Here is a 27,435-nt window from a genome sequence, read left to right as displayed (position 1 = left end):
CGCAGCAAACGAGTTCCGTCAAGAACATGCCAATAATAGGGTGATATCTCACTTGCGGTACCACCGATATTACCATGGCCTGTATATTTATGTTCCTCTCAAGTTTCTTGCCATCGTCAAACAATAGTAAGAGAGATTTCGAGTCAGGACATTGAGAGAGGGCTTCGATTTTGATTTTTTAGCTTCGTATCTTAATAGAGAGCTATTTACAATGATAGTGGCTTCAACAACGCTACTACTTGCAAGAGTATAGTATCTTGCAAGTGATGTATTGTAAGAATAGCCCTTTAATATGCCAATAGAGACCAGGCCTGCTTCAAATTGCACTCAATTTTTTTTTCCCCTCTAGAAATAGTCTGTCTAATCCAAACTCAAAAATCCTATAAGCAAGTCTCTAAAAAGCCTGCAAATTCCTTGCCACCGTACGATCCGTCCACTTAATGGGAAGGAAACTTAGAGAATATTATGAGACCGAAAAAAAGTATTATCTAAGTTGAAGCATTTTATCCTTCAAAGGCAGTTTTGGAGATATTTAGGTGTGTTTTTTTTTCTGGTTGACTAGAGAGTGAATGTCGAGTCACCAACTAAAAAAAAGTAATGAATCCAGAAGGAAATGATTTTGCAGTCGATCAATGTGTCGACATGATATTGCAAATCAATCGAGCCTAAAATCAGATAGAATGAGGAGAGTAATATTGTGCGAGAGAAAAATGGCCGGTGATGCATGTTGGGCTGTGAGTAATCTTTCAAAACATTATAATCGAATGCTGTTGCTTAAGGATGCAGGAGATGCTGACATGAAAAAAGTAACAGCCATCGAGGAATATTATGTGCTTCACGCGCATTATGTGGTTGATGATACTCGGTGATGCACTGAATTGGACATTAAGAATAGGGGCATAAGTAGATTTTACAGTTAGCAACTGCTATTTTTGTTACTGATAGGTAAGTAATTCAGAAAGTTTATGGCCTATTAATATGAATAAAATGTTATGAATCAAATTATAGGGATTAATGAGATTACAAAGGGGAGATCGAATAGGCTGCTTCGTCATCTGATATCGTCACTTGATGGCTTTTCTAGCTTCTCTTTGCTTCCACTGCTTTCTTTTGAACCTTTTTCCTCTTTACTAAACAAACCCTCAATTTAAATTACATATCAGTAACTATGGCTCTTAAACGCATTAACAAGGTAATCTCACCCAGCCTAGTTTACCATCATCATCCCCCTGTCCATGGTGTGTAATTGGTTCACTCGCTAATTTATCAATTGTTATTGGCAGGAATTGCAAGACCTCAGTCGCGATCCCCCTTCAAACTGCAGTGCTGGTCCAGTAGGCGATGATATGTTCCACTGGCAGGCGACAATCATGGGTCCGGTAAGTAATGCTGATTAATAAATTTTTTTTCCTCCCCGCCACATGAAAATCCGAAACGCCCATAAGTATAATGTCTTGCTGGATTTATCTATTCTCTACTATTAGCCTGACAGCCCATATGCTGGTGGTGTCTTCTTCCTTGCCATTCACTTCCCAACAGATTATCCATTCAAACCCCCTAAGGTGATCATGATGCTCAGATTGGTCCAAATCCGGAAGATCATTGACCTCGCATTTGCTTTTATTACAGCTCAATTTCACCACTAAGATTTACCATCCCAACATTAATAGCAACGGAAGCATCTGTCTGGACATTCTCCGTGATCAATGGTCCCCTGCATTGACCATCTCCAAAGTTCTGCTCTCTATATGCTCTCTCCTCACTGATCCTAATCCCGATGATCCACTTGTCCCTGAAATCGCACACTTGTACAAAACGGACCGCGCGCGCTATGAGTCGACAGCCCGTGAATGGGTTCGCAAGTTTGCAAGTAAGTCTCCTATTTCTTTACCTTTTGATTCTGCCGTATAACATATTTCTTCCCTACAGTGTGATCATTTATTCCTCATTCACAATTTAAGAGAACGTACTTTTTTTTGGTATTTTTGGTGGAAAAATAAACTTTTTAAAACCTTTAAGTAGAAAGAGGATAAATAACAGCATTTTTTTTCCTGCCTCTCACTCCAAAGAAATATGTTGGGTTTGAATAGCTTATTATGACCTTGGCTTGTTCACTCAATTGAAAGTTATAGAGGTTTGAGCTGTATCTAGACAACAGCAAGATCTAATGAAATTATGAGATAATCATAGCATGTTTATTAACAATACAGTGCTAAGAGCACCGTTGTTGGTGCTCTTTCTCCATCTTCTTTTCTAGTGCCATCCGCATAAATCCATGTACTTTTTTTACCCCATCGAGACATAAGCTTAAACACTTGTCAAACTTAATAGAGAAATGTGAGCCATGGCAGCATGGTTGGTGAGGGAAGATTCTTTTCTTACCTCTGTATCTGTAAACGAGCCCAAGCTCTCACACAAGAGCAATTGCCCCTCGCTGTCAAACGAAAATGTATGTGTGGAAGTGGAATTCTATCACCAAAAATTTGACTCAATATCATGCTAGCTATTGCTGTTGGGTGTCCTTACCTCCATCTCTTCTTCTGCCGGATCCAATATTATATTTCCGTCTTTAACTATACAGGATACAGATGCAGGCACTGAGCGCATTGGAATACCAGCATTGATGAGGGCAAGGGAAGCGGCATTGATGACGGCGGAAAGCACCTAGCGAAATGGAATGGAGATAAGTTAGGGGCGGGCACAAATTTAAAACAAGAAACCTACACAGCCGTCGTTTTGCAAGACCTGAGCTATGACCTGAATGCATGTACGCGGATGAAGGGTGGTAAGAATGACTGGCTCGAGCGTCGATCGCAAGAAATACTCAACCACTCTGTCCTTGGTCCCTGTATAGGAAGAGCACGATCAATAAAGAATGAATACACTGGTCAAATTCTAGTGTAGTGTACCGGAGATTCCTTTCAGTGGTAGAATACTAATATCCAACGTCGCCTTGTCCAATTTTTCCTCTCTCAACCTCACTTCAGCGGGGCCATGTACGGAGCAGAGCACAGAGGTTTTGCCGAAATCAAATCTCGCTGAACCATCCGCACGACTTAATACATTCTGTGCGCAAGAAAGAGCGCGGATCTGGGCCGAGTCGCGCTTGTCTGGTCTCATTCTTTTTCTATAATGCTTTTTCCGTTCGACTGCCTTATTGTCCAAGTCTGTTTTATTGATCTCTTGTGACTGTGATATTTGGCAGTCTCACTCGCAATCGGCGGAATGCTCGATGAATCCTAAAATTTCGCTGCTATGAACTCAGCCTTTGACTAGATAATATCTCCTCTAGGGATAAGAAATCTTAAACAACTACGGGATTGTCATTAGACAGGGCCAGTAGTGACAACATACATGATGTATTTTTATTTTCTTGTATCCCTTCGCAACCATGCTGTAAAAAAAAAAAAATACAAAATAGTGGGGGCAGATACACACAAAACAGATAGAGAAGGGGAAAGAAAAGAAGGTATTTTTGTCAATAAAAAAAAAAGGGTTTATCATTCAACAACAGAAATAAAGAAAAGTATCAGAATAGTATGTCGGGAAAAGATAATAAAAATCTCCCTCTACCACCCAGCTGCAGCACGAATACATTTACCCAAATGCCTAACATAAGAGAAAAAAGAGAAATGTGGAAATGTGGAGCTAAAAGCATATAAAATAGCCATAGGAATGAGAAAAGGAAATGGTATGAGCATAGACATAGTGAAGGGATATCCGTCATGAATAGAGCAGTTTTAGATAATAGATATAGAAAATATATGTGTGTATATATATACTAAAAAAAGAAAGATATACAAAAATAGAAGAGAGAATTTTGAATGTTGATATAAAGGTCGATATATAGATACAAAAAAAAATTATCCATCCTAAGTACCTTTGATTCCGGATTGGGGGTAAAATGTCAGGATAAATGCGGAATAGGACAATGAGGATGGGATGGATATCTTTCGAGATATACGGGTCATATTACGGATAAAGAGCCTGGGCATTATCCTGCCATCGCAAAACCGGTTTGAGAGGACAGACGACGGTCTTGATGCTCTTCGACAGATCTCTCACGAGGTAAACACCACCACCGATGCCCATCAGACCACGCGCGACGCTGACAATGTTTCGAACAATAGCGTGCTTTTCCACAACGTTGGCACTTTGCAAACTCGCGGGGGAATCGCTCTCTGCGATGGCAAAATAGATGCGCGCATGGTCGCAAACCTGTTCGCTCATCTTTCCGACATGCACTCCGCATTATCATTCCTGCTAATTGTTGGATATCGGGGGAAATTCCACGATGTGTAAGCTTCTCTACCAAGTGTAGTACTCCCCCTCCTGTCACCGAAAAGCGAAGTATCTCACGCAGGGAGGCATGGCACGAGAGATACGCAAGCACCTGCAGTGATAGTAGCATATCCTCACGTAAGACGATCTGGCTTGCACGGAGAGCTGCCGAGGTTGCCACAGCGGTAGCATGGGGGGTCATAGTGCGTCTTTCTGACGGTGCAGGGATAGTGCCCTCTCCCACAATCATTGTGGGAACATTTGGCGAACGCTCTACCCCCTGCAATGATCCGGAAATCTCCTCTGACCTTGAAGGTCTAGGGGCAGACTCAGGAGGCCGTCGCGGACGCATAAGACTTGGAACTGTCTCTTCTTCTTCAGCTATCTGCGCTGAGGCTTCCGCCGTGGATGCTTTTGTTGCTCGACGGCGTGCATGGATGGCATCAATTCGCTTTAGATAGGTTTCAAGAACCTGGGCGAGCTCCCGCACAAACCGTGACTCAACCACGCGTGTGCGTATTCGTTCCGATCCGTTAGCAACAAGATTGTATAAACATTGAAACGAGAGGCTGTGAATAGTAGCGTTGTGTACAACCTCCGATTGCGCAGTCCGAAATAATTGTACTAGTCGTTCAAGGCCTCCGTCAGCAATCAAGATGTCACGGACTCGCTCCGACGTGGCTATAAGATTGGCAAGGTGCATAAGCGAGTTGGTGAGCGGAAGGGGCGAAGTACAGTCAAGAGCTCGACGGTCGTAAAGCGCAGAAGTGACGCATAGCGAAGCCCGGTTTTGAATCGGAAATGAAAAATTGGACTCTCTCATTGAAGCTGGAATTAACTCGTGACAAACTGGAGACAAATATTAACAAAGATACGCGCGTTCTTATGAGGCTAACTGGATTCGAAGGCAAGATTTATGTTATCTAGGTGAAAATAGAAGCCGTAGCGGATATACATGTACATACCCAGATAGCAAAGTTGACGCGGAAACTTATCCAACACACACGATAAATATTCGAAGGACGTTAAATTCTAAAAAAAAGGGAGGAAATGGGAAAGCGGAGGAGGCAAGCGTAAGAAAAGAAAAGAAGGGGTGGCAGAGGCGACGGTATAAAATAATGCGAAAAAAATACAGGTCTGAAAAAAACAAATCTTTTCCCGCGCTCCGTTTTTTTGTTCTCGTTTTAATCGCAAATTGGGTGCTGCGCCGCATAGGATACGATCACGTTGAGTTGAGAAAAACCTGTTTGTGCTTGTGCAATATTTCCTTTACCATCCTGCACCGCATTCACAGGAACCGAGTAAACAAAATCACCTGCATGATTATAAGTATAGTATTATTATTAAAACTATTATTAATCAACTGAGAAGACTGTACAGAAGACGAATAGGGAATGGTAATAATGAAAACAGAGATTATAGGCAAAGTGGTAAATGACGGGAAAAATACTGAAGGCAAACTCCCCCGGAAAAATAGCTAGGGCTTAGGCGGTTTCTACTCAGTGACGTGTTCCTGGAGGAGGATGAGGGGCGGGTCTCATTGCCATTCGAGGCATTGGAGGTGGAATTCTGCTGCTGGTGCCACCAGGAGGTGGAGGCTGCCTATTTGAAATGATGGATCTTCCTGGTAGAGAAGAAGAAGCGGAATGCGAGATAGGAGAGGATAAGGATGGAGGGTGAGGGACTGGTGGTGGCGGCGGTCGCTGGTAAGGGCGAACATGCGATTGCATGGAGCGATTATGGTAGTTTCGCCCATAAGATCTACCTCGTCTTCCCATTGGGCCAGCTACTGCAGCCGCGCTTGCTGTTGGTGGTGGAACCATGCTCATTTCGCGAGCCCAGTAATCGCGCCGAGCTTGTTTATGAGCTGTGCCTGGGGGTGAGGGAGTACGCTGTCGTTTTGCTGGTGATATATCCGAATATGAATTCAGAGCAAGTGTTTTTGCGTCGGGAGATTGGTTTATTCCAGGTGGTAATCGCGCATCTGGAGTGGTGCGTTCCACGATAGGGCGAGTTGAAATGGGATGCTCTGATGACTGTGTCGAAGGAAAATTGGGCGATGTCGATGATAATGTGTTACTTTTAATATAAATAAACATATTACTCTATGTGCATATTATGAACGAAGATCACAGGGGTTTTACCTTGTTCCAAATGGTTTTTCGGCTGTGTTAAGTTGCTGTTCTTTCTGTTTTTCTCGTGCTGTAATCATTTGTTTAAGGATCAAGAATAATCGGTGCTTCTCTTCGCGCAATTCTTCTAGCTTGTCCTCTATTTCTTTCTCCGTCATCCCCGCCTCAGTTATTTCTTCGTCTTCAGATCCCTTGTCCTCATCGTCTCCTCGTTCTAGTCCAATACCAGCTAGGGCTGTTTCATTGCCGATGATTTTTGGTACCAAAGTGGAGGCATCTGCATCTCTATGGTGGCTGGCTCTCGATATGCCTGTCGTAGCTCCTGTTCCGTCCATCACTTCATTATGTATACCTGAATATGACTTTTCTATGCCCTATTTTATGCTCAAATTGATGACGTTTTCATTTTCGAGCGAATTAACGGCAAGGAAGGCAATCTCCGCTTGTTTGTTTGTGGAGGCAGAACAGAGAGAAAACCGTTCTAAACTCCTGGTATATTGCAAGTAGCTCCCCTAGTAATCTATAGCCGTACGGCTTAAAGCTATTGTGTATTTTTTATTCTATACATATTGTTTTTAATCAAGGAGCAGACTTTTCAATGCTTTGATTGAAATATATATATTACAGATCAAGATTTTTAAGCATTTAGCATTCACGTTATATACTTTGTCCTCTCTTTTCTCCCCCCAACCTCTCTCTACATTCTATCTCCACGCTATTATTTCCTTGCACAAGAAAGTGTCTTGTATGATTTTTACTGTATGGATCTAACGCGATGCTCGATCCTGGTGGTCGACTCCACCCTTTCTGGGCAGCCCAATAGTACTCTTACCTACCGACAGCGTGAACATCCAGACTCTGCATGCGACACCGAACAGCCAGCTGATGAATTAACAGAAATGCTCCTTGAATCTTTCGCCGAGGGTATGGATTTTATTTTATTTTTTTCTCCTGTAATATTCGATAATTTAAACTTATGAGAATTCAAATTTTAGTTATTTTCATCTCATCGGGGAATCGTGCCCTTGATTATCTCGATCGTCGACCGCGTGTCGGTGTATTGCCTACCATACTTCTCATCGATCTTGATTACACCTCAGCTGAACCCGATAATTTAAGTTCAATAAATTTTTTACGGAGGATTACAAGAGAAATCGAGTCTGGCAAACTGCATAACGTAGTTCCAGTTGGTCCGTATTATTTTCATTATTATATATTTGCTTATTCTAATTTTTTTTGCAACAGCTTGTTCGAAAGATGATACTCAGAAACTCATGCTTCAGTGTCTAAGAGAAGGTGCTGCAGATTATTTAATAAAACCGCTGCGACGAGAGACGATACGGACATTATTTTTGGTATGTGTAATAAAATGAAGACTCTGATGGGCATTTTATAACCTCAATCTTTAAAATATAGAATCTCTTCAGATATCAACCGATTCGAAATAAACCGACTTTTTCAAGCAGAGCAATCGGTAGTGTTCCTACTTCATCTCAACGTGTAAGACCCTGGAACCATCTCCAAGACCGCTGGCGGGACATATTTGTAAATGATCAATGGTAGCCATTTCCCCCATATTAATTCCCTCTTTTGATCCATTCGAATAGTTTAGAGTTCTCTCGTGCTAATTTTAATTTTATTTTTATTTTTAGGTTATGTGATATTTTGCTGGAATACTTCAATCCGAGTCTGGCATCTGTCGAACAGTACAATTTCTTATGGTAATATTAGCGGTTCTCTATACGCCTGACGCAATATTAATGCTGGTAATTTAGTTTGGATGCGGCTGCCGATGAGGAGCGAGTTAATTATTTGAAGTCCCGCGTGTGTAGCTGGGATTTTTGGCCGCAAGAGATGACCGAGGAAGATTTGCTGCGATGCGTTTATCTCATGTTAGAGCAAGCGGTTACTCTTGTAGATGACCCGGATTTTGTTAATAAGGGTACTTTTTCCCCTTGCTTCCCTTTTTCCTACCCAGCTATATTAACATCTTTTTCCTTTGCAGAATTGCTCCAGCGATTTATCTTTGCGATTCGCAATACCTACCACCACACCAATCCCTATCATAATTTCGTACATGCCGTTGATGTACTACAATCCACTTATTACTTTTTACTACAAATGGGGCTGCTACCACCACTCGGAGAGGGTAGCCCAACGCTTCCTACTCGTCCAAGATTTCGACGCCGGTCAATATCTAATTTCAAGGATGGCTTCAGGGTGCAGCAGCTGTTTAGACCGATTGATATTCTTGCGCTTCTGGTCGCCACTATCGGTCACGACGTTGGACATCCTGGAGTGAATAACTTATTCCTGGTACATAGTTTTTGTAAATAGTTTTCAGTACGTTGTATGATTAATTTTCGGTTTGTATAGATCAACTTGGAGTGTCCTCTCGCAATGCTCTATAACGACCGATCCGTCTTGGAGAATTTCCATTCTATGGCGCTTTTTCAACTCTTGAAAAAGCATGGGTTTTGCGGCCTGGATTGTGACTCAACTGATGCGAAATACATGGGTGCGTACTATTGCAAAACGTATATGCATAGGAAAAGTCCTCATACTGTCCTGGCCGTATTTAAATAATTAGGCTTCCGAAAAATCATCACCAGTTCTGTGTTGGCGACTGACATGGCACTTCACTGGGACTACATTTCTAAACTCAAGGATCAAATTAATCGATTTAAAGCCGAGGGCGAGCCAGCAGATATGGAGCAAGAACGCTTACTAATTTGCGGTGCTTTAATTAAATGCGCGGATATCAGCAATTGTGCTCGGCCTTTTCATGTTGCTCAGTGGTGGTCAAAACGACTCCTTGAAGAATTTACGAGTCAGGGTGATCTGGAGCGTGAAATAGAACTGCCTGTGCTGCCGATGTTTGATAGGGAAAAAGTGACTCTCGCTGATTCACAAATTGGTTTCATATCGGGTATTGCGCTTCCTCTCTATGAAGTGGTGCAGGATCTTATACCTGGTAAACATGGCCAGAGATTGTTTTTGTTGGATGGCCATTAATCCCAAATTTATGCATAATTTAGAACTAGAATATTGCGTCGATTACATGCAAGCGAATAAGAAGATCTGGGAAGTGCGGAAAATCGGTGTAGCAGAGAGCAGTAAAAAACCTCTAACTGTGTCCTTGAATGGTAAAGAGGAAAATGATGCATAATCGGAATTGATTTACCACTGTGGTTTTATTAGACACCTTGAAACGAGTACCTCTACCTGAAAAGCTCGAAAAGCCCATAGAAAGGTTGTCATCGCCTGTCAATTTGCATAATCTACCGACTTCATCATCGGACACTCAATTTCCGAGGGTACTACTACGCATTCCATGTATTTCATAGCAAAAGCCTTTAACTGTAGAATTGATGTAGCATACCAAACCTAACTCGTCCGAATCCGCAAATGATGGCGGCGGAAATACCCTGCTGCATAATAGCGATCCCCGTTCACGATTGAATGGCTGGGCTAAGTCAGCAATGCAACAAAGCTCCACTTCTTTGACCAACCACTCTTCCCCTCCAAGTTCGTCGAATCAGGGAGGCTTGTTAGGAGTCTCGTTAAAAGGGTATCACCAACGAACACGACAGAAGATGGAGGGTGAAGTGGGATTAGAACGAATGTTCCGTTCACATGTGACCTTGCATGAGATTAGGAAAAAGTGATTTTATAGAAGTGGTATTATTACATGCTTTTTATATATTATGTTTTGTTTTCGTTTTGGGAAAGTTTAGTTTCGTTTTGTTTTCCCTCTCATTGTATATGTTTTTAATAAAAATACCTTTTTTTTGACATCTCGAGTTTTGTCCGTAATTTACAGCACATTATACAGTCTTCTTTAGTCAGGGTAATAATTGAAATAAGTTTTAGAGAGTTCATATTAAAATAAGCTTTGTATATACATCTCCAAGTTTCCGCAAACAAACTCAAATCAAGGAAAAAAGTTCAAATTCACTTCTCCCTTAACCATACACTTACACCAGATAGAAAGAAATAAATTAAACTAGGAGTCGACGCTTTTGTTTAAAATATCTAAAAGCTCTTCGGCATCTTCTTTTTTCTTGATACGCACTAGATACCTTTGGATTTTTCCTTCCTCAAACAGTCCAAATGATATAAATACTCTCGAATTATCCTCATTCATTTTGAATTTCATGCCTGGATAGAAATAAGTGTTCTGAAAAAAAAAAAGCATTAATCAAGCTGCTAGAAAAAAAAAAAGTAAAGTGCTTACCATTAGTAGTTTACCAGTACGCTCAGCGCGGATAAGAATTCTTCGCTTCCGAGTTTCATTATCCTCATTCACTTTAAACAACCCAATGCCCAAATTCGCAAAATCGCCACCTTTTTCTTTCTCTTTGAATTTAAAGAGAATGCAGCGCACAGAATGAACAGTTTCTTCGGACTCCTCTCCATCGCCTCGCGATACTAGCTCCGTTCTGGGAGGTGAGGCCGGGACAGGAGCGTTTTCCGTTTCTTCTTGTTGCTTTTTGTAGAGGAAGGAATGAGCGAGTTAGAAAATAGCTGAAATTATTAAACTAAATATAAATATGAATACCTGGCTCGTAGGACCTTCTTTTTGAGCTGTGTCGCTAGCATTAGATGGTTTCTCAATGGCCGTCGTTCCGGCCACTGCACTCAAAGGTAAAGACGATGGGGTATCACCCGACTTAGCGGCGAAACCAGTGGAACTAGGCTGGGTAGATTCAGACACCGGAAGAGTTCCCTCTTGCGCAGGACTGGAATTACCGAAAATTGGAGTAGCCTTGAATTTTAACCCATCTTGTTTTGATGATAGAACCGGAGTCGACTTATTGGCTTCAATAGCGCTTGATGCAGTGGAAGTGCTAGTAGGTGGAGCGAATTTTGTGGTCTCAGCTATTGCCGTACCAAAACTGAATGGAGCAGCTGGTTTCTCTTCTGACAGTTTCAAATTTGTTCCTGCACTGAATAATGACGGCGCACCAGCCGATCTCGAAGACACTGAAGGAGATTTACCCTCTAAACTAGTATTTTTTATAGATCCAAAGGAAAATCCAGTAGAGAAAGCAGAACGTCCACTCTCGGTGGCATTGTCTGTGGCAGGGATCCCGAAAAAGAAGCCAGAGGATGAAGAAGGATTAACTGTCCCACTTGTTGCAGGCGTAGAAGCACCAAATGTGAAACCCGACGATGTCGTTGATTTAGCTGGCGCATCATCCTTTATTGTATTAGACAAACCAAACTGAGATTTAACGGGTGCAGTAAAGCCAAAGGCATTTGCTTTCGGCTCGGTAGTTGTTCCAAACGTAAAGCTAGTCGAAGATTCGGACTTCTCCGGTTCAACAGTTGGTTGAGCAGGCTTTGCGCCAAATGTAATCTTAGTCTGACCGGCCTCTTTAGTCACCTCTGTCTTGCTATTATTAACTGGAATTCCAAATGAAAAGCTTGCCAACGGTGCGGGTTTTGCAGGTTCACTTGGCTTCGCTTCAAAGGACGTTTCAGTGCTCTCTTTCTCAGTTGTCTTATTTTCGGATAGAGTGGTAGAGGTAATGCTGCTCGAAGGCGGGGCAAACGGAGTAAACTTTGCTTTTTCTAGAGAGATAGGTTTGAAGCTACTGACAGCCTCATCTTGTGTCTCTGTTCGCGGAACAAATGGCGCAAAACCTTTGGGCTTCTGTGTGGAGATAATCTTATCGTTAGAAGCCTCGCCAGGCATAGCAGTAGCAGATTTGGACGAAATAGAAGTTGCAAGAAGAGGAGGATTGATGCCCTGTGAATTGGGTAAAGAAGTAGATGAAAACTTAGGTGATACAGTGCTGGAAGGGGCTGTAGATATCACATCCTGATACTCAGATGTAAGCTCTCTCCTGCGTCGCAAATATAGTTCAAATGCTTGGGTAAAATCGCAGAGCTCATCCGTCTTTAGATGATTCTCCATGTGCTTCAGCAACTTGATATTCAATGCTCGCAAATGTTTGAATAGTTTTTCTTTACGGGCAATCGTTTCTTTGGCAACAGTATTCGTTGGAACATCCAAGACAGTGCTTACATCCGCCATGGTGGTATCGGCAATTACAGATCCTTCGCCAAGTAAACTTGGATGAGAATCAGGCACACTAGATTGAGAGATAGCTGGCTCGGTCTTCGATATTGGATATTTATTTGTTGCATTGCTCTCAAGTGTTGTTTCAACAAAAAACTGTGGTGTTTTAATAGCTGTTGTATCCGCCTTAGTCGTAATAGAACCAAATGCAAATGGAGTTGTAGTTGTGATATTAGCGGAGTTTTTCTCGTCCTTGCTAAGAGAGGCACCGAACGGAACCATGGGCGCTTTTTTTATAAGGTCATTCTTATTCTCATTAAAAGGCGCACCGAAAGGAGTGGCAGCAGTATCGAGTTTGGTGTCGACCTTCTGCGGAGCATTTAGGCCACTGAATGAAAATATAGGGGGTTTCATAGCATTCGTATCATCGCCTTTCACCGGGGAAACACTTTTGAGTTCTGGAGAAGTCGCTAGTTTACCCGACTCTTCCTTCTTTTGGGCATCAGCGGGTGCACTTATAGAAAACAACCCCGAATTCACAGGTGCAGCATTTTGCTGTATATTCGGTACGCCTTTCTGAGCTCCCGGTCCACCAAAAGAAAACACGGGGGGATTTGGGGTTATGGTAGGTTCATTAGCCTGCGACTTTGCAAAAGTGCCAAAAGATGGAGCATGTGTTTGCGCAATTGAAAATCCTGGAGTCTCTGTTGAATCTTTCTTTTCCGCCGACAATGTACCAAATTGAGGTATAGTTGGTGCATCGAGCTTGGTAGATACATTCGACTTTTGGAGGTTAGAAAATGCACCAAACGAAAACGCAGGTTTTTCAGTAGCAGTTTCCTTTGACGGCGCTGAAGAACCAAAAGAAAAGCCAAATGCAGGAGTGGGTTTAGGTTTATCATTTTCCTCCGTTTTTGAAGCTGGTGCACCAAACGTGAACGAAGTCATAGCTGAAGGCATTGTATTGTTACTTGTAGGTGCCGAACCCTCAGCAGAGGCCCCAAATCCTTTGAAAATCGAATTCCCAAACAAATTTTCGCTATCAGGTTTGCTAGTTGGCTCGTTCGCTGATGTTGTGTTAATTAAAGAAGAGGTGGGGGCGGTGAAAGAAAATGCAGACATTGGCTTTGCTGTAGCAGAAGAGTTAGAATGCATATTCAAAAATTGTAAAATCTTATTTTACCTTGTACTGAATTTCCAAAGCTGAATCCAGATATAGGAGTAGTTGACGAAGTATTGGCAGAATTTTGTAAAGCCTATATGAAGCAGAATTAGAAAATGTAAACTCTTGCGCTGAAAATATGTTTCCTACCTTCGGGCCAAGGCGATCGCGGAGGGATCTTGGTTTTTTAATACTGTATTTAATTATAATAAAATATTGTTAAAATTTTGATAGACGTCAATATGGTTCACCCAAAGCTTACGTTCTGTTTGCAAGGACATCGGCTGAAGCCTGTTGAGAAGATTGATCACCAGTGGACTACACACAATAAAAAGTGGTGTTATGGATCCGAAATAAAAATATTTCTTTTACAACTCCCTTACAGATTGATCGAACTCTTGATCAGAGGGCAGATCACCACCGGATCCTCTTTTTCCTGCACGATTGTCATCAAAATCGTTTGCCCTTTTACTCATCTTATATTCAAAATTTGCTTTTTAACTAAAGTAAATAAGATGTGCAAGACATGCACTCGAGACGTTATTGAATGGGGAAAATGGGGTTATGTGAAGAAGAAAAGAGAGGACACGTGTTGGGATGGATTGTGTGAAAATCTGAGCAACAAGAAAGGATGTAAAGATATCCGACAATCGAGAAGAATTGCGATTAAAAACCGCCGTTGAATTTACTTTTAGAGGCTACCTAAATAAACACCATCTTAATAGAACCGTCATAAAAGCTAACCTATTGCGTCGGGTGACGTCATCGATACTAATATTTATCTATTTAATTAGAATTCTCGAGATGTAAAAATTGGAATAAGATAAAATAATAAACAGATGACAATATAGAATATCACCTAGAATATTGTAAATAAAATTACACAGAAATTTGAGGTAAACTAGGAAGGATTAAATGCTATCACATAGTAGAGCAAAAAATATGAGTCGACTGTTTAATAATATTTACGACTGACAATTTGTATTATTTTTTTTACATAAATTTACCTGGAATTTCAATGGTGCCATATTGATTTTTATTGAACGTAAAACCATTTAAAACCGTACTCTTTAGAATTTGACAGAAATTATCGGATAAAATAATTGAGAATAGCTATATCTACTAGTTGCATTAATACCAAGCACTCGAAAATTGATTGCTAAGGTAAGGAACTTTCCTTTGAATCCAAGTATAGCTAGAGTTTGCGTTATATCCCATCATAGGCATCAAATTTCTTTCACAAACTGTCGCAACTTGATGTGTCTGCATATCTGATTGAGGATGATAAAATTTTGCAGGAGTGCTAACCAAGTGACGATAGTGAAGGCTATTCATGTCTATAGGTCTTGCACCTATTCTACAACTCTGAAAATTTATATCATTTCCGATGTATCTTCGAATATACTCGGGTTTGCGGGGATATATCTCGTCAGTCACCAGGTTAGGTGTAATAAAAGCGTTGTCCCACCCGGTCGTATCCAAGCTTTCAAGTTTAATGGTTGAAAAATCCCAACTGTTTTTCAGAGGCTGGACTATATTATCTTCGCGTGCGAATATCGGCAATGCGCAGAATTCGCCAAACAAAGGTCCAGATATAGGCATTTGACTATATTGAGGGTGAATCGAGTTATTTCTGTGGTGCCAATTTTGCATTGCCAGGTTATTTGAAAAAGTATTTAAGTAGGATTTCCCAGATTCCGCCTCAAGGGTTGCTTCATAAAGACCAGGTGATAGATTCGCAATAGTTGCAGGATTTTGAGGAAGTTGCAATGAAGCACCATTAGAATCAGCCCAAGTGTGAATAGGTGATTTTTGACTGCTCTTCGAAGGGTTTATTTCGTTGTTAACAAGTGCAGGGTTATCTTGCTCTTGGCTACGAGTTTTCTAATGGTCACAATACATACAACCACAAAGAACAAAAAGACACGATATAGGCGGAAAAGAACCGGAAGCGCCAATTGAACTATATTCAATTCATATTCGACTTTCAAACATACAAAATGATATTTAAGCTTGCCTTGGTTATTGGTGTGTTCGCTAATATAGCCCGCTCTCGTTTAAATTGTTCAATATAGTCCTGCATATACTCGATAATAAATAAAATCCAATATTAAAATAAAAGGTATATATACGCATACATTCTTTTCATCTTGTGGCATTTCCCTCCAGACTGTTCCGAGTATTTTATTTCTATTACCTTGCTTACCTTTGAGTATCTCGCGCGCTCTAATTATAATAAACATTAGCATACAATCTAGATATTTGGAGTAACTAAATCAACCTCTCGGATCGAGAAAAAAACACAAATGCTGTAGCTGCTGGCTTTGTTTGACCGTCGCTTTTTTTATTGTGAGATTTTTTCCTATGAGCTTTATCTACTGCTGCTCTCACTTGCGTCTTTTTTTTGCATATAGTATCGTTTTGGTCAGTATCGCTCGCCTTGTGTTTTCCGCGTCCCTCTTTTGGAGACAGTGACAAAGGAAGATTAATATCAAGTGTATTTTTTCTGAGTAGATTAATCCAGTAGCCAGGTTTTTCAGTATCTTCTGTATGGTTATCCATCGAACGGCTAGCGTATTGTATCGGAAGTGGTTGTATAATTTCCTCTGTAAATTTCTGTGGTTGAAAAGCAGTTTGACTACTAGCATCAGCAGAAACTGGAAAAAGGCTATCGCTCAATAGCATATAGGGTCTTTTGGATGGTAATGTGGCTAATGGATATTTGATGTAAGGTAAAGCTGATATTATAGCTTGACACTAATTAAGGATTTCGTTTAAACAGAGTTGTTAAATTAACTCCACGTCAACCCTTAAATTAACTTCAATTATTACTTTTTAATTTTTTACGACTGTTTATTCTTTAAACTATATCCGACAAAAATAATAGAATGAATTGCATTCGTGCATCACACCGACTTGGACAGTCGTATACCTATAGAGCTGCGCGATCCCGTCCATGTTTTAATCCTTTGCAATCTCCCAGCTGGATCAACTACAAGCAAATATGCGTGCAACAACAATATTTTGCAACGTTTAAGGATAACATCGCTACCAAATCTGATTTGCAGCCATCGAAAACCCAATATTACGGCCCTCTAGGAACAGTCGCAAAACGTTTAAAGATATTTTCTGTGTGTTCTCTTGGAGCTTCTCTTGCATTGACTCCATTAATATTTATTGTCGGAGCAGAGGAAATCACATTGGCTGCTCGTTGCGCATTAGCGGGTGCAGGTAATCTGATATTTCTTCGATTGCCCCAAAGAATACAAAAGTTTAATTTTGATTAAATCTTAGCTATTTCGACCAGCAGTCTTTCTACTTTTCTGTACGATATATTGCGATATTTTTTTTTTAGTTATTGCTGCTATTCTTACAAACTATTTTAATTCCATAGAATTAACTGGTTACTTGGGCCTTATGTGATAAAATTTCAAGTTGATACCCTAACAGCCGAGCAGATCAACGCAAAGACGCCGATTGCACTGGAGACGCTGACGTTTTTAGGGCGTATCCACGAAACTAAAGCGACTCTTGGTGATCTTGAGCCATCTTCCGGACGCCCTATGACAACATGGCGCTTAATCGAGTCTTCCAAATCGCAAGTTACTGCTAAAATCGGTGAACGTACAGCTGCTCCGAAGCACTATTTTTTCTTGCATCAAGAGCTCTGCCGTTCGTCTGATATCTTGCTTGCCACAATAGATTTCGTTCAAAAGCAATCTATTGTAGCTACTAGCAAGAAGAGCGATCAAATCCCAACTACTAATGGGAAGCGACGTGAAGATATTCTAAATATCAGTGAAAAGAGTGAAGAAACACGCTTGTAAAAGCAACTAAATATGTCAAATATATAGATATTTAACTCTTATATATGCAAATATATTTTAGACAAAGGTGATGACAAACTCAAAGAGAGAGAAAAAAAATATACGAAACTGTTGCAAGTAAAACAGTCAACAAAAAAAAAAATTTACAACCCGTGCTTGTAATATTAACTAAATCGATTAAATAGTACTTATGAATACTTAAAACTATTTCAGCCTGTATTTTCTTCAAGTTTTTTAATGATATTGTCGAGTATGTCTCGGTCGACCAGGGCTTTCGAGCACTTGGCTTTTTTCTTGAACTAACATCGTAAAAATATTTAATAAGCAGATGTCCTACTTGGAAAGAAAAGTGAAAATAGCTAACCTCGTCACATAGTGCGTCCAAATCAAATTCTTCGAATTTGGGATGCTCTGTGATGATTTTCCAGGCTGCAGGGCCAGAGAGCTGCTCTTTGTCGGGCGGAGTGGTTTCAGCTGGCTTTTCAGCGTCTGATGAGGCCGGAGCAGGCACGGGAAAACCACCAAAGTCAGATATATCGAAAAGCTGTGGAAACTCATCATTATTGGAAAGAAGAGAGTCATTTGGGAAAATCGGTGCATCACGGTAGGCTCCGAAAAGTACAGTTGAGCTGTCATATGTAACGCTGTGTTGATTAGGTGCTTTACCGAGTGACGCGGATTTGGGTGTGTATTGGCTGGGGGAGAGATTACTATCAGAAAACTGATTCGATGCCTCGTATTCAGGTGATGTGAATAGTGTTTCGGGGGTGTTGGGATCAAAGTGTAGATTACTGCTGCTCAACGAGCCTGGTGTTTCAGTCTCTGGAGAAGACTCATTTATAATCTCTTTAGAAGAGGGTGGCGATGGCAGCGCTAAGTCAGAAATCGGCTTAAGTAAGTTTGGATCGGGTAGTGGGAATTCAAAAGTGAATTCGGCTTTGAGCGCAAGATTTTCCGCTTGTAATTGCTCTAAAATAGCTCGCAATCTCTTGTTTTCCTCTTCTAAACGAGAGGTTTTCTTCTCAGCATTCTCCAATTCACTGATACGGGTCTCAAGTTCTTTAACATATTTTTCTTTACGTTCACGAAATGCGCGCTGAGCGGCTCTATTCTGTGCCTTTCGTTTCTATTAAACACAATAAATTATCGATATATGGCGAGGATTAAATTAGAGTGAAATAGTTGACATACAGAAGATTTATCGTGAGGCTCCACCTCACTGTTCACGATTGGCTTACGACCTGGTTTTCTCTGCCCATTGGGCAACGATTCTAAATAAAATGTAACAATATTAAGCAAATTTAGATTGAAAAAGCAATTCGAAAAATGGATTAATGAGCCAACCTTGTTCGCCGTTCTCTGGTGGAGTAGGCTGCTGTTTTATGTTTTCATTCTCTAAATCTGATGAAAAAGCAATGTCAATCACCCTACATCTAGAAAGCTTTAAGCAAACCAAATGCGATACATACGAGAAATTTTCACTGGGTACAGCATTTCATTCTCATCATTCTTCCGTTTGTCATTTAGTATTTGATTTGGAAGCGCAGTGCTAGCAAGCGCTGCGGCTAAAATGTTCTGTGATTCGGAATCGAGTCCAAGATCAGAAAGTTCCCAGCTTGGATCCACGAATGATGAGTTCATTGTTAATCTTTTTGCAACTTTCGATTTAATTCCACCCTGGCTGAAAGGTCTTAAAAAGTCGTTCGGTACCTTCCCGCGCCGCCCGAAAGCATATTCAACCTCCGACTGAGATAAACACTGATTGGCGAATTGTTTCAGAATTAATTTTATATTTCGAAGATAGCGAATATCAACATGAACAAGTAGAAATCTAGGGCGGTTTTCTCTATTTTAATAACATCACTTTTCAGAACTTAAAGACATGGTTCTCCATATATCCCAGCCCGCAAAGTATCCCGCCGAGCTTCCCTTGAGAGAGATCACGAGCTTTCTCACCCGCTACATGATGAACCATTCTTCATATACAGCCATTAGAACAACGTATCACCACTCAAGAAAGAAAAGCAACCTAAATAACTTACCCATCTGGCCCGCACACAAGAATTAGTGACCTAGGGTGAGGTGGGGGGAGGTTTTCCTTAAGGATCTTCTCGTTTACCCAGCCGATGCCGCCAATCCAGCCTGCTGCTGGAGGGCGTTCGAGTGTATAGTACACACGCAAACGTTCAGGGTATCGGCGTTGTAATTCGTCAATTTCTTTGCGAAGCAGAATATCCTCCTCCGTTATATTAGCGTAAACAAGTGAGATACGTGTTTTATCATTGGGATCATGCAATATCTTGCACATTAACTGGTAAAGTGGGGTGATCCCGGAGCCACCGGCAATCTAGATTAAGACAAATCATCTATTTAGCTGCACTATTAAGTAAATATAAAACACATGGAATCACCATTCCAATGTCATCTTTCATATTTGCAGAATATGGAAATTCTACGAACGGTCCACGGACTCCAATTCTATCACCCGGTCGAAGGAGATGAACAGACTTGCTCATAGTTCCATTTTCATATCGTTTGACAAGTAAATCTAGGTGATCGATGGTCTCGTCACACTGATTGATTGGTGTATAAGGTCTCATAATTTGCATGCTGTCGTCTTTGACATGTATACACGAAATAGCTGGGAGACCTGCAACAATTGGGCGCGGCAACCTCAGGCGGAAAAGTGAAGTGTTATGATTTATAGGCTCGACTGAAGTCACTTGGAGCTCTATAAAACGTTCGGGGCTCAATATTGTTGCTCGCCTCTGATTATACCAGGCATATGATGTGTATATAGCTCCAAGCGCTATTGAACAGGCAGAGATCCATCTCAGAGAGCCAGTAGAGCGTGTTTGATTATTACGCTGTACTAAAGTATGAATGGTGAATAATTCATTATAATGGAGCAGAGTGCTTCGGGTTCTTTTCGATCGTATCGAATGTAACAGCATTTTTCTTTATACAGGTGACAAAAACAGCAAATAAATTTATTAGCCACAGGTTGCAATTTTCATAGAGTATAATTTATCTTTCAATTTTTTCAGTACGCTAGCTAGTATGGAAGAAGAATTGGAAGAATTTCGCAAACAATGGAGGGCGGAAGTAGTGTTAGCAAAGAATAAGGCGGCAGCCAACGACATAACTCATCTAACTCCTTCTGCTGTAAATGCTACAAGTAATAAGTATAGCAAACCGGAAGATAAAGATTCATTAACCGAGCAGAATCTCTCGAATACTAAACCTGAGGATAGAAGCGCAGTAGAAAACTCAGAGAACGCCTCTGAAAGAGCAATAAAGCTATATTCAGCTGGAGTTATAAAGGAAAAAGAGGGGAATTTAAGTCAAGGTAAAATTCTAAATTTATATTCATGACTAATTCTAGATTTAACCTCGTCAGTACTTAATGCCTTCTTAATATTAGCATTAATTAACTATCGCTTAGCATTTAAACTCGATTCAAATGTTATGGAATCATACCGTGAAAACATCGCACTTCATGAAGCCCAACATAATGATGATGATTCATTTGTCCGACCGATCCATACCGGAAACGACTACGATCCAAATATGAATTCAAAATTCGAAAAAACGAGTGTGGATGAATTGGTGAATCAATTTCAGGATATGGAGATAGATTTTGTTCCGGAAAATACGAACAAGCAAATTCTGCTACGTAGATTACCTAGTCAGTATAATCTTATTGATATTTGCAAATACTTGATACTAACTTCGGAAGCATAGATGAACTTATACTCTATATCATGAAGCATTTGATCATAGAAGACTTTCGATCAGTTCTGCAATTATCTTTGACTTGTAAAAAATTTCTACTGTTAACGCGATCTCAGTCACTCTGGAGATATTTATGCGAGCATACATATCGCAACCCCTCTCTTTCTAAACGTGCAAACTCTTTACTCCAGGAAGATTATTTGGAGCTCTATCAGAGAAATTGGCTTCGAATGTATATTGAGCGACCTAGAGTTCGAACTGAAGATGGGATCTACATATCAGTTTGCAATTATATAAGGTTTTTATTTAACCTCCACCTGTTGACTTTGAATATCATTAAGGAAACGCTAATCTTACTATTATATTTCTAAGGCCAGGAAGTTCTGATAATGCGTGGTATCAACCTATTCGTAAGCAATTTTGACGATTCCCTTCAACATCTTTCCTGTATTGAAATGATATTCTATTTATTAGATTTAGTAACTTATTTTCGATTCCTCCGCTTCTTTTCGGATTTCTCTTGTATTTCGCTTTGTAGCTCTGAGGAGCCAAAGGAAGTTGTGCGTACATTTCATCCGTTGATGAAGTACAAAAAGGGCTTGATGCATGGATTCTACCGAATTGAAGGTGAGATTGTTAACGTAACCCTCAAAGAATCGACTCGACCAAACGACACATTTTATGTCACACTCAAACTACGATCCACACATCGTGGGAAGCACAACAAACTGGCCTGGATTGAGTACTACAGTATAGACAGCCGACGTAATGACAAAGTGGAGTATTCACTTAAACAAATGAAGCCCTACCTCTTTAGAAGGTACCCACTTCCACCTCCGCCAACCTCTTCTGTCTCTTCCCACCCATAAACTTGTTAATATGTTTCAAAATTACTGTTAGATTATATTTTTTACAGTTGAGTATTTCTTTTAGCTATCTCTCCTGTATTTAATTGCCCAAATAAACAGCTTTTTATATGAAAGCGCATCTGCAAATTTTTCTGTATTTCTTTGTTCTGTAGATATGGTCGCATCAAGATTAAGCTTGATCAGGTTTTAAAAATTAATGCTAACATAGTAGAGTAATTCGAACTTATCGAGCAGAGCAACTATGGATTTCTAGAGAATATTTATCGATTACCATTTACAATGGATTTGGTATAAGAAGTGCATTAATGTTTTTATATTATGCAAATTCGAAGTCACGCATATAGCTACAATATTGACAGAATCGAACTTAATATAAATTTTTGGTATACCATATATTGCAAAATTCGTTTATAAAGTCTTTGTAAAATGCCAAAAAACAAGAAAAATAAAGCAAGAAACCAAGAGAAAGTTAGTATCATCTATAATTGATTATATTTTCTTATTTTCATTCTTTTCGAATCCAATTCAGGCTGTAAAGAAAGGCAACAAAAAGATTAATAAAAAATCAAAAGCGGCGTTGAACGAGCCCGAGGAGGACATCGATGCAATTTTATTAGCTTTTAAACAGGAGGTAAATATATATTTCTTATTCTAGTTATATTCATCTAATATTTGTCTATTAATTAGCAAGAAGAGAAATACAAAATTACGGAAGAAACCGTAGGAGGACCGCCAAGGTAATTGAGTATTATCAAGTAGCTGTTCTATTTATTTTTATAACTTTATAACCTTTTATAACCTCCAAAGTCGCCGTTGTAATGCCTCATTTATCGCAAATCCAATATCGGATCGTGAACTTTTAATGTTCGGAGGTGAATATTTTGACGGGCAGCGATGGTAAAGTAAACACATTTATTTGCAAATTTACAAATTTTATTGACAATTTCCCATTATTAGTTACTTTTATAACGACTTCTTCAAGTAAATATGTCATATATAGCTCTTAAATTTAGCTATACTGAAAGTTTCTTGAAATGTTGCTAGATATAATATTGAAAAAAACGAATGGAGACATATCACCTCAAATAACTCGCCTGGTCCACGTTCTTCTCACCAGATGGTGGCCACACCAGCTGGGATGCTATTTCTTTTTGGGGGTAAGTAGCCAAGAGTAATCCTTCTTAAACAATATAGTAATCATGAATATTTCTTTAGGCGAGTTTGCTTCTCCATCAGAGTCGACGTTTTTCCATTACAAAGTGAGTTGAATCCGAAATATTTTCAAGTAGAATCCTAAATGTTTCTTGGCAGGATTTTTGGTGCTTGGATTTGAAAACGAATGCTTGGGAAAGATTGGAACTGCGTACAAAACCTTCGCCTCGCTCTGGCCACCGAATGGCGGTAGGTCAAGATTATAAACGAATATTTATTTTGCAATATAAACTAATATTTATCTTATTTAAGATATGGAAAAGCTATATCGTGTTATTTGGAGGTGAGTTGATGATAATTACAATAAGCTTTTATCTTTCCCTTGCTGAAGCGCAAACTTGTAGGCTTTCGTGATGATAATATAGAAACACACTACTATAATGATACTTGGCTTTTTTCCCTCATTGATTACTCCTGGATCAAGCTAGATCATATTCCGGAACCAAAGCCAAGGTGAATATCGCCACAAAAAAATTTTTCTAAACTAACAAGCCTAAATATATATTTGTAAATGAGGTAATAGTCCTAGGAGTGGCTTCTGCTTCATCCCATGCAACGAAGGAATCATCTTACATGGGGGATACACTAAACAGTTCCTTAAAGGTCAGCAAGCCAAAGGGATTACTCATACAGGTAAATAATAAGATATCCCGGCTTAATTAAACTTGAGGCGGACGATGGACATATTATCTTTTAGATACCTGGATGCTCAAAATGGACCCTGATATTAAAAAAATCCGCTGGGAGAAAAGAAAAAAATCTGGATTTGCCCCATCGTAAGTTTACGTCAAAAAAGTCTTATTATTATTTATTTAAGCTGTTTTATTGCTACTAGCCCAAGATGTGGTGCAGTAATGTGTTCTTACAAAAATCGCGGCTATCTCTTCGGCGGGGTTTACGATAAAGAATTTGACGATCTTGAGAGTACATTCTATAATGACATGTATGTATAATAAATGCTCGACTTTCGTAATTTTGTTGTTTTTAATATCCTGTGCAATTTTTTAGGTTTATCTATCAGACTGATAACCACCGCTGGTCTTCTTTAACATTAAAGAAGCCAAAGAAGCTGAAAACTAAAGCTACTAAAGCAGAACTCGCCAATAATTCAGATGATATCAGAGAGGTTGATATATATAACATTATATATTTATTTCTCAACTTCTTATTAATATACTATAGACTTATCAAACCCCTGAGGAGATGCACCATATTCCGGATATCACCACTGCTAGTAATACCGCTATCCCTGAAAATTCTAATAAATTTCCTTCACCTCGGTTTAATGCCATGATGTGTGTGCAAAAAAATACACTTTTTATGTAACCATTTTTATTGTTTCTCTTTTTATTCAACCCGGGACTTACATAATATCTTATTAGTTACGGCGGTATCTTGGAGATCCAGGATCGTGAAGTCACGTTAGATGATTTTTATTCGTTGGATTTGAATAAGCTTGATGGTAATACTGCTATTGTTTAAAATATTTATCATATTATAGTAATTATAGCGTATTTTTAGAGTTCAAATGTCTCCAGGACACAGACATAAGCAAACACGAATGGCTGGGCGAGGAAGATGATGACGACGATGATGATGATGAGGATGATGACGACGATGAGGATAATGACGATGGGAGTGCCCTAGATGATGACGACGAGAGCGAGAACGACGAGAGTGATGAACTTGAGAATATAGATAACAACAAACTCAATTTGGAGAAAGATAGAAACGTAAATGACGATGAGAGGAGCATTATTTCCGAAATGGATGAGGTCCAATCGGTAATAATTAATATTCACTCTCCTTGAGTTATAGTCATCCCTGATAATATTTATTCTAGGAATTTGGTTCAGAATACATTCCCAAGCCGGGAGAAAAGCTAAATGCGTTTTTTGAAAGAACAAGTAAGTATCTGATGAACCTATTCCGGAGAATTACTAGACAAACTGATTCCAAATTCTCTTTATCCTGTAGAAGAGTTTTGGAAGCACAAGGCATATGAACTGGACGGGAGTACGGATGGTAATTAATAATGTTGATAATATTCATATATATAAATTAACACCACTTTTTTATCAGTAAAATCTCTACGAACAATTGGATTCCGGATGGCCAAAGATGCTTTCGAAAAACACCAACCATTACTAGAAGAGTTGGAGCGTTTACAGCTGGATATGGATGTAAGAAATAGTACAAGTAAATCTAAGGGGGATTTAATCTCACGAAATCGGCGCTGAAAAGGGCATAATAAAGATCATTTGATATTATAGAATATTCAAATACTTAAAATGATTAAATGTATAATTTGAAGGACATTTGAAAATAACAATCCTAGCAGAATTAATCAAGCATTCAATATTCTTCAATTATTTATTTCATAACTTGTGTTAAACTACTGAGATCTTATACTAGCGATCATTTTCTTTTGAATTTTAAAAAAATCAAAATATACTGAAAATATTTTAGCAAATAGTATAGGCTGAAAATAAAATTTTAAGAAAAATTCGAAAAATATTTCAAATATTTTTTTATTTCAATTTTTTCGATTATTTTAATAATTTCTAATTGGTGTTTTTCGCAAATTTGACCGAGAAACAATTTTTAATTTCCTCCTGAATTAACATCTTTCATTATATTAGCTCACAATGTATTAATCGACATGTAAATTTAATAAAAACCAGATGTCCTAAAGGTATGGTCCTATTAATGTATATACGATAGACCCATTAAATAGTACCCATAGTTTTGTTCAAATATCTAGTGCCAAGGTAATAAGCTAGCAGTAATTTATCTATAGTTTTCCTGATTTATTTTTAGTAAACTACTCCGCAAGGGACTAAATCCCTTTAAGAAAAAGGCTTTGCCACGTCGTAATATAAAACCCACGATATCGAGCCATTTTTTTTTTTCTATCTATATTTGAAAATCATCATGTCCGGATTTCCACAAGGGTATTTCTACCTTAAAAGCAGGAAGTATGGAAAAGTAATTGATATACAAGATGGCTCTGCTTCGGTATGTACTCTTACTACTTTTTTCCCGAAAGTAATTAATTTGAATTATGTTACTAATTTCTCTTCACTTCATTAAACGAAATAAAGGCTGGAGGTTTATTACTAATTCATTAAGTATAATATAGTATGTTTTTTTCTAATGCTATTTTTACAATTAGCTAAACTTGTGCTGTGGGATCAGAAATTTGGCCCCGAAGCTGACAATCAGCTATGGAGATATGACAATGGATACCTTGAGAATAAACGCTCACGACACGTATTGGATGTAGCTGGAGGTGTTTATAAGTTTATTCTTAAGAGTTCCATAATCTTAGAATGATTAACTGACTCGGAATTGTTTCAAATATATATTATTAGGAGATCTAAAGGCAGTTGCACAGCTGTGCCAGTATACGCGCAAGAATATATCGGACGCGAAAAATCAAGTATTTAATTAATATTTTATGCTCGGGATTATAATTCTGAATATTTTGAATTTTATTATGATAGCTTTGGGAGTACCACAATGGGTTCGTTTTCCCAAAAGTACTTGCAGATGAATCTCTAGTGATTGATATAAGAGGAGATGAGGATAAGCCAGGAACACAAATAGTAACATTTTTACTTTAAAAGATGGAGGAAATATAAATAACAAATAGCCCTTTGTAGATTTTGTATAAGAAAAAGTCAAGTGACGCTTTGAATCAGGTTTTTAAATTTTTTAATACGCGTATATTCGATGCTTCTCGATATTTATTTACATATTCTACAATATTTAGCTCTGGTTTTGTGAACCTGAAAAACTCGACATTCGTGCACCAACTCAAGGATATGCTCCAATGGTGACCCACTCTCCAGGTCCAGGGTATCAACAGCCTGGAGTTCAGCAACCTCAGCAGCCCCTTGGCCAGCAGCTTCCGTATGGACAGCCACCTCAGGGATATGGACAACCGCCACAAGGATATGGACAACCTCCTCAGGGATATGGGCAACCGCCTCAAGGTTATGGACAGCCTCCTCAGGGATATGGGCAACCGCCTCAAGGTTATGGACAGCCTCCTCAGGGATATGGACAACCTCCTCAGGGATACGGGCAACCACCACAAGGATATGGACAGCCTCCCCAGGGATATGGACAACCTCAACCTGGACAATATGGTGGTTATTAAACTAGAACCTTTTTTCATCAGTTC

At 39.4% G+C, this 27,435-nt stretch overlaps 12 protein-coding genes across 12 annotated transcripts; 6 read left to right on the top strand and 6 right to left on the bottom strand.

Annotated features, from left to right (window-relative positions):
• Nucleotides 1–1,168: 1,168 nt before the first annotated feature.
• VTP21DRAFT_5464 (uncharacterized protein) lies at nucleotides 1,169–1,934 on the top strand (the record flags this gene model as incomplete). Its single annotated transcript, XM_069395988.1, has 5 exons — nucleotides 1,169–1,192; nucleotides 1,284–1,379; nucleotides 1,485–1,562; nucleotides 1,630–1,870; nucleotides 1,930–1,934. 5 exons carry the CDS (start codon nucleotides 1,169–1,171, stop codon nucleotides 1,932–1,934), a joined length of 444 nt encoding a protein of 147 aa, XP_069248032.1.
• A 278-nt stretch (nucleotides 1,935–2,212) lies between these two features.
• Nucleotides 2,213–3,120, bottom strand: VTP21DRAFT_5463 (uncharacterized protein; the record flags this gene model as incomplete). Its single annotated transcript, XM_069395987.1, has 5 exons — nucleotides 2,213–2,323; nucleotides 2,383–2,469; nucleotides 2,527–2,664; nucleotides 2,725–2,846; nucleotides 2,910–3,120. The coding sequence occupies 5 exons, from the start codon at nucleotides 3,118–3,120 to the stop codon at nucleotides 2,213–2,215; spliced, it is 669 nt and encodes a 222-aa protein (XP_069248031.1).
• An 874-nt stretch (nucleotides 3,121–3,994) lies between these two features.
• Nucleotides 3,995–5,104, bottom strand: VTP21DRAFT_5462 (uncharacterized protein; the record flags this gene model as incomplete). The annotated part of the gene is made up of 1 exon (XM_069395986.1): nucleotides 3,995–5,104. One exon carries the CDS (start codon nucleotides 5,102–5,104, stop codon nucleotides 3,995–3,997), a length of 1,110 nt encoding a protein of 369 aa, XP_069248030.1.
• A 676-nt stretch (nucleotides 5,105–5,780) lies between these two features.
• Nucleotides 5,781–6,748, bottom strand: VTP21DRAFT_5461 (uncharacterized protein; the record flags this gene model as incomplete). Its single annotated transcript, XM_069395985.1, has 2 exons — nucleotides 5,781–6,360; nucleotides 6,426–6,748. The coding sequence occupies 2 exons, from the start codon at nucleotides 6,746–6,748 to the stop codon at nucleotides 5,781–5,783; spliced, it is 903 nt and encodes a 300-aa protein (XP_069248029.1).
• Nucleotides 6,749–7,174: 426 nt separating this feature from the next.
• VTP21DRAFT_5460 (uncharacterized protein) lies at nucleotides 7,175–10,081 on the top strand (the record flags this gene model as incomplete). The annotated part of the gene is made up of 12 exons (XM_069395984.1): nucleotides 7,175–7,337; nucleotides 7,409–7,603; nucleotides 7,659–7,768; nucleotides 7,830–7,972; nucleotides 8,066–8,134; nucleotides 8,189–8,355; nucleotides 8,419–8,729; nucleotides 8,790–8,931; nucleotides 9,004–9,387; nucleotides 9,452–9,559; nucleotides 9,615–9,730; nucleotides 9,791–10,081. 12 exons carry the CDS (start codon nucleotides 7,175–7,177, stop codon nucleotides 10,079–10,081), a joined length of 2,199 nt encoding a protein of 732 aa, XP_069248028.1.
• A 338-nt stretch (nucleotides 10,082–10,419) lies between these two features.
• On the bottom strand, nucleotides 10,420–14,079 carry VTP21DRAFT_5459 (uncharacterized protein; the record flags this gene model as incomplete). Its single annotated transcript, XM_069395982.1, has 7 exons — nucleotides 10,420–10,593; nucleotides 10,651–10,902; nucleotides 10,975–13,571; nucleotides 13,625–13,697; nucleotides 13,754–13,796; nucleotides 13,866–13,921; nucleotides 13,987–14,079. 7 exons carry the CDS (start codon nucleotides 14,077–14,079, stop codon nucleotides 10,420–10,422), a joined length of 3,288 nt encoding a protein of 1,095 aa, XP_069248027.1.
• A 2,412-nt stretch (nucleotides 14,080–16,491) lies between these two features.
• On the top strand, nucleotides 16,492–17,430 carry VTP21DRAFT_5458 (uncharacterized protein; the record flags this gene model as incomplete). Its single annotated transcript, XM_069395981.1, has 3 exons — nucleotides 16,492–16,834; nucleotides 16,898–16,928; nucleotides 16,998–17,430. The coding sequence occupies 3 exons, from the start codon at nucleotides 16,492–16,494 to the stop codon at nucleotides 17,428–17,430; spliced, it is 807 nt and encodes a 268-aa protein (XP_069248026.1).
• Nucleotides 17,431–17,639: 209 nt separating this feature from the next.
• VTP21DRAFT_5457 (uncharacterized protein) lies at nucleotides 17,640–19,071 on the bottom strand (the record flags this gene model as incomplete). Its single annotated transcript, XM_069395980.1, has 5 exons — nucleotides 17,640–17,729; nucleotides 17,795–18,556; nucleotides 18,622–18,701; nucleotides 18,775–18,831; nucleotides 18,900–19,071. 5 exons carry the CDS (start codon nucleotides 19,069–19,071, stop codon nucleotides 17,640–17,642), a joined length of 1,161 nt encoding a protein of 386 aa, XP_069248025.1.
• A 226-nt stretch (nucleotides 19,072–19,297) lies between these two features.
• Nucleotides 19,298–20,384, bottom strand: VTP21DRAFT_5456 (uncharacterized protein; the record flags this gene model as incomplete). The annotated part of the gene is made up of 3 exons (XM_069395979.1): nucleotides 19,298–19,406; nucleotides 19,473–19,777; nucleotides 19,842–20,384. The coding sequence occupies 3 exons, from the start codon at nucleotides 20,382–20,384 to the stop codon at nucleotides 19,298–19,300; spliced, it is 957 nt and encodes a 318-aa protein (XP_069248024.1).
• A 106-nt stretch (nucleotides 20,385–20,490) lies between these two features.
• On the top strand, nucleotides 20,491–22,034 carry VTP21DRAFT_5455 (uncharacterized protein; the record flags this gene model as incomplete). Its single annotated transcript, XM_069395978.1, has 5 exons — nucleotides 20,491–20,779; nucleotides 20,855–21,118; nucleotides 21,175–21,463; nucleotides 21,538–21,575; nucleotides 21,640–22,034. The coding sequence occupies 5 exons, from the start codon at nucleotides 20,491–20,493 to the stop codon at nucleotides 22,032–22,034; spliced, it is 1,275 nt and encodes a 424-aa protein (XP_069248023.1).
• Nucleotides 22,035–22,460: 426 nt separating this feature from the next.
• On the top strand, nucleotides 22,461–25,486 carry VTP21DRAFT_5454 (uncharacterized protein; the record flags this gene model as incomplete). The annotated part of the gene is made up of 20 exons (XM_069395977.1): nucleotides 22,461–22,502; nucleotides 22,564–22,665; nucleotides 22,722–22,771; nucleotides 22,842–22,931; nucleotides 22,992–23,015; nucleotides 23,079–23,191; nucleotides 23,250–23,293; nucleotides 23,346–23,435; nucleotides 23,499–23,529; nucleotides 23,591–23,699; nucleotides 23,770–23,879; nucleotides 23,944–24,022; nucleotides 24,082–24,189; nucleotides 24,255–24,372; nucleotides 24,429–24,568; nucleotides 24,629–24,708; nucleotides 24,768–25,030; nucleotides 25,090–25,153; nucleotides 25,224–25,271; nucleotides 25,329–25,486. 20 exons carry the CDS (start codon nucleotides 22,461–22,463, stop codon nucleotides 25,484–25,486), a joined length of 1,863 nt encoding a protein of 620 aa, XP_069248022.1.
• A 694-nt stretch (nucleotides 25,487–26,180) lies between these two features.
• VTP21DRAFT_5453 (uncharacterized protein) lies at nucleotides 26,181–27,411 on the top strand (the record flags this gene model as incomplete). Its single annotated transcript, XM_069395976.1, has 7 exons — nucleotides 26,181–26,264; nucleotides 26,351–26,357; nucleotides 26,422–26,538; nucleotides 26,621–26,688; nucleotides 26,753–26,854; nucleotides 26,912–26,950; nucleotides 27,022–27,411. The coding sequence occupies 7 exons, from the start codon at nucleotides 26,181–26,183 to the stop codon at nucleotides 27,409–27,411; spliced, it is 807 nt and encodes a 268-aa protein (XP_069248021.1).
• Between the last annotated feature and the right edge of the window lie 24 nt (nucleotides 27,412–27,435).

This window comes from Calcarisporiella thermophila, assembly GCF_041956535.1.
Source record: "Calcarisporiella thermophila strain CBS 279.70 unplaced genomic scaffold VTP21scaffold_22, whole genome shotgun sequence".
Lineage (NCBI taxonomy): Eukaryota > Fungi > Calcarisporiellomycota > Calcarisporiellomycetes > Calcarisporiellales > Calcarisporiellaceae > Calcarisporiella > Calcarisporiella thermophila.
Note: the sequence above shows the minus strand (reverse complement) of the source record. Positions and strands in the feature narration are given on the sequence as shown.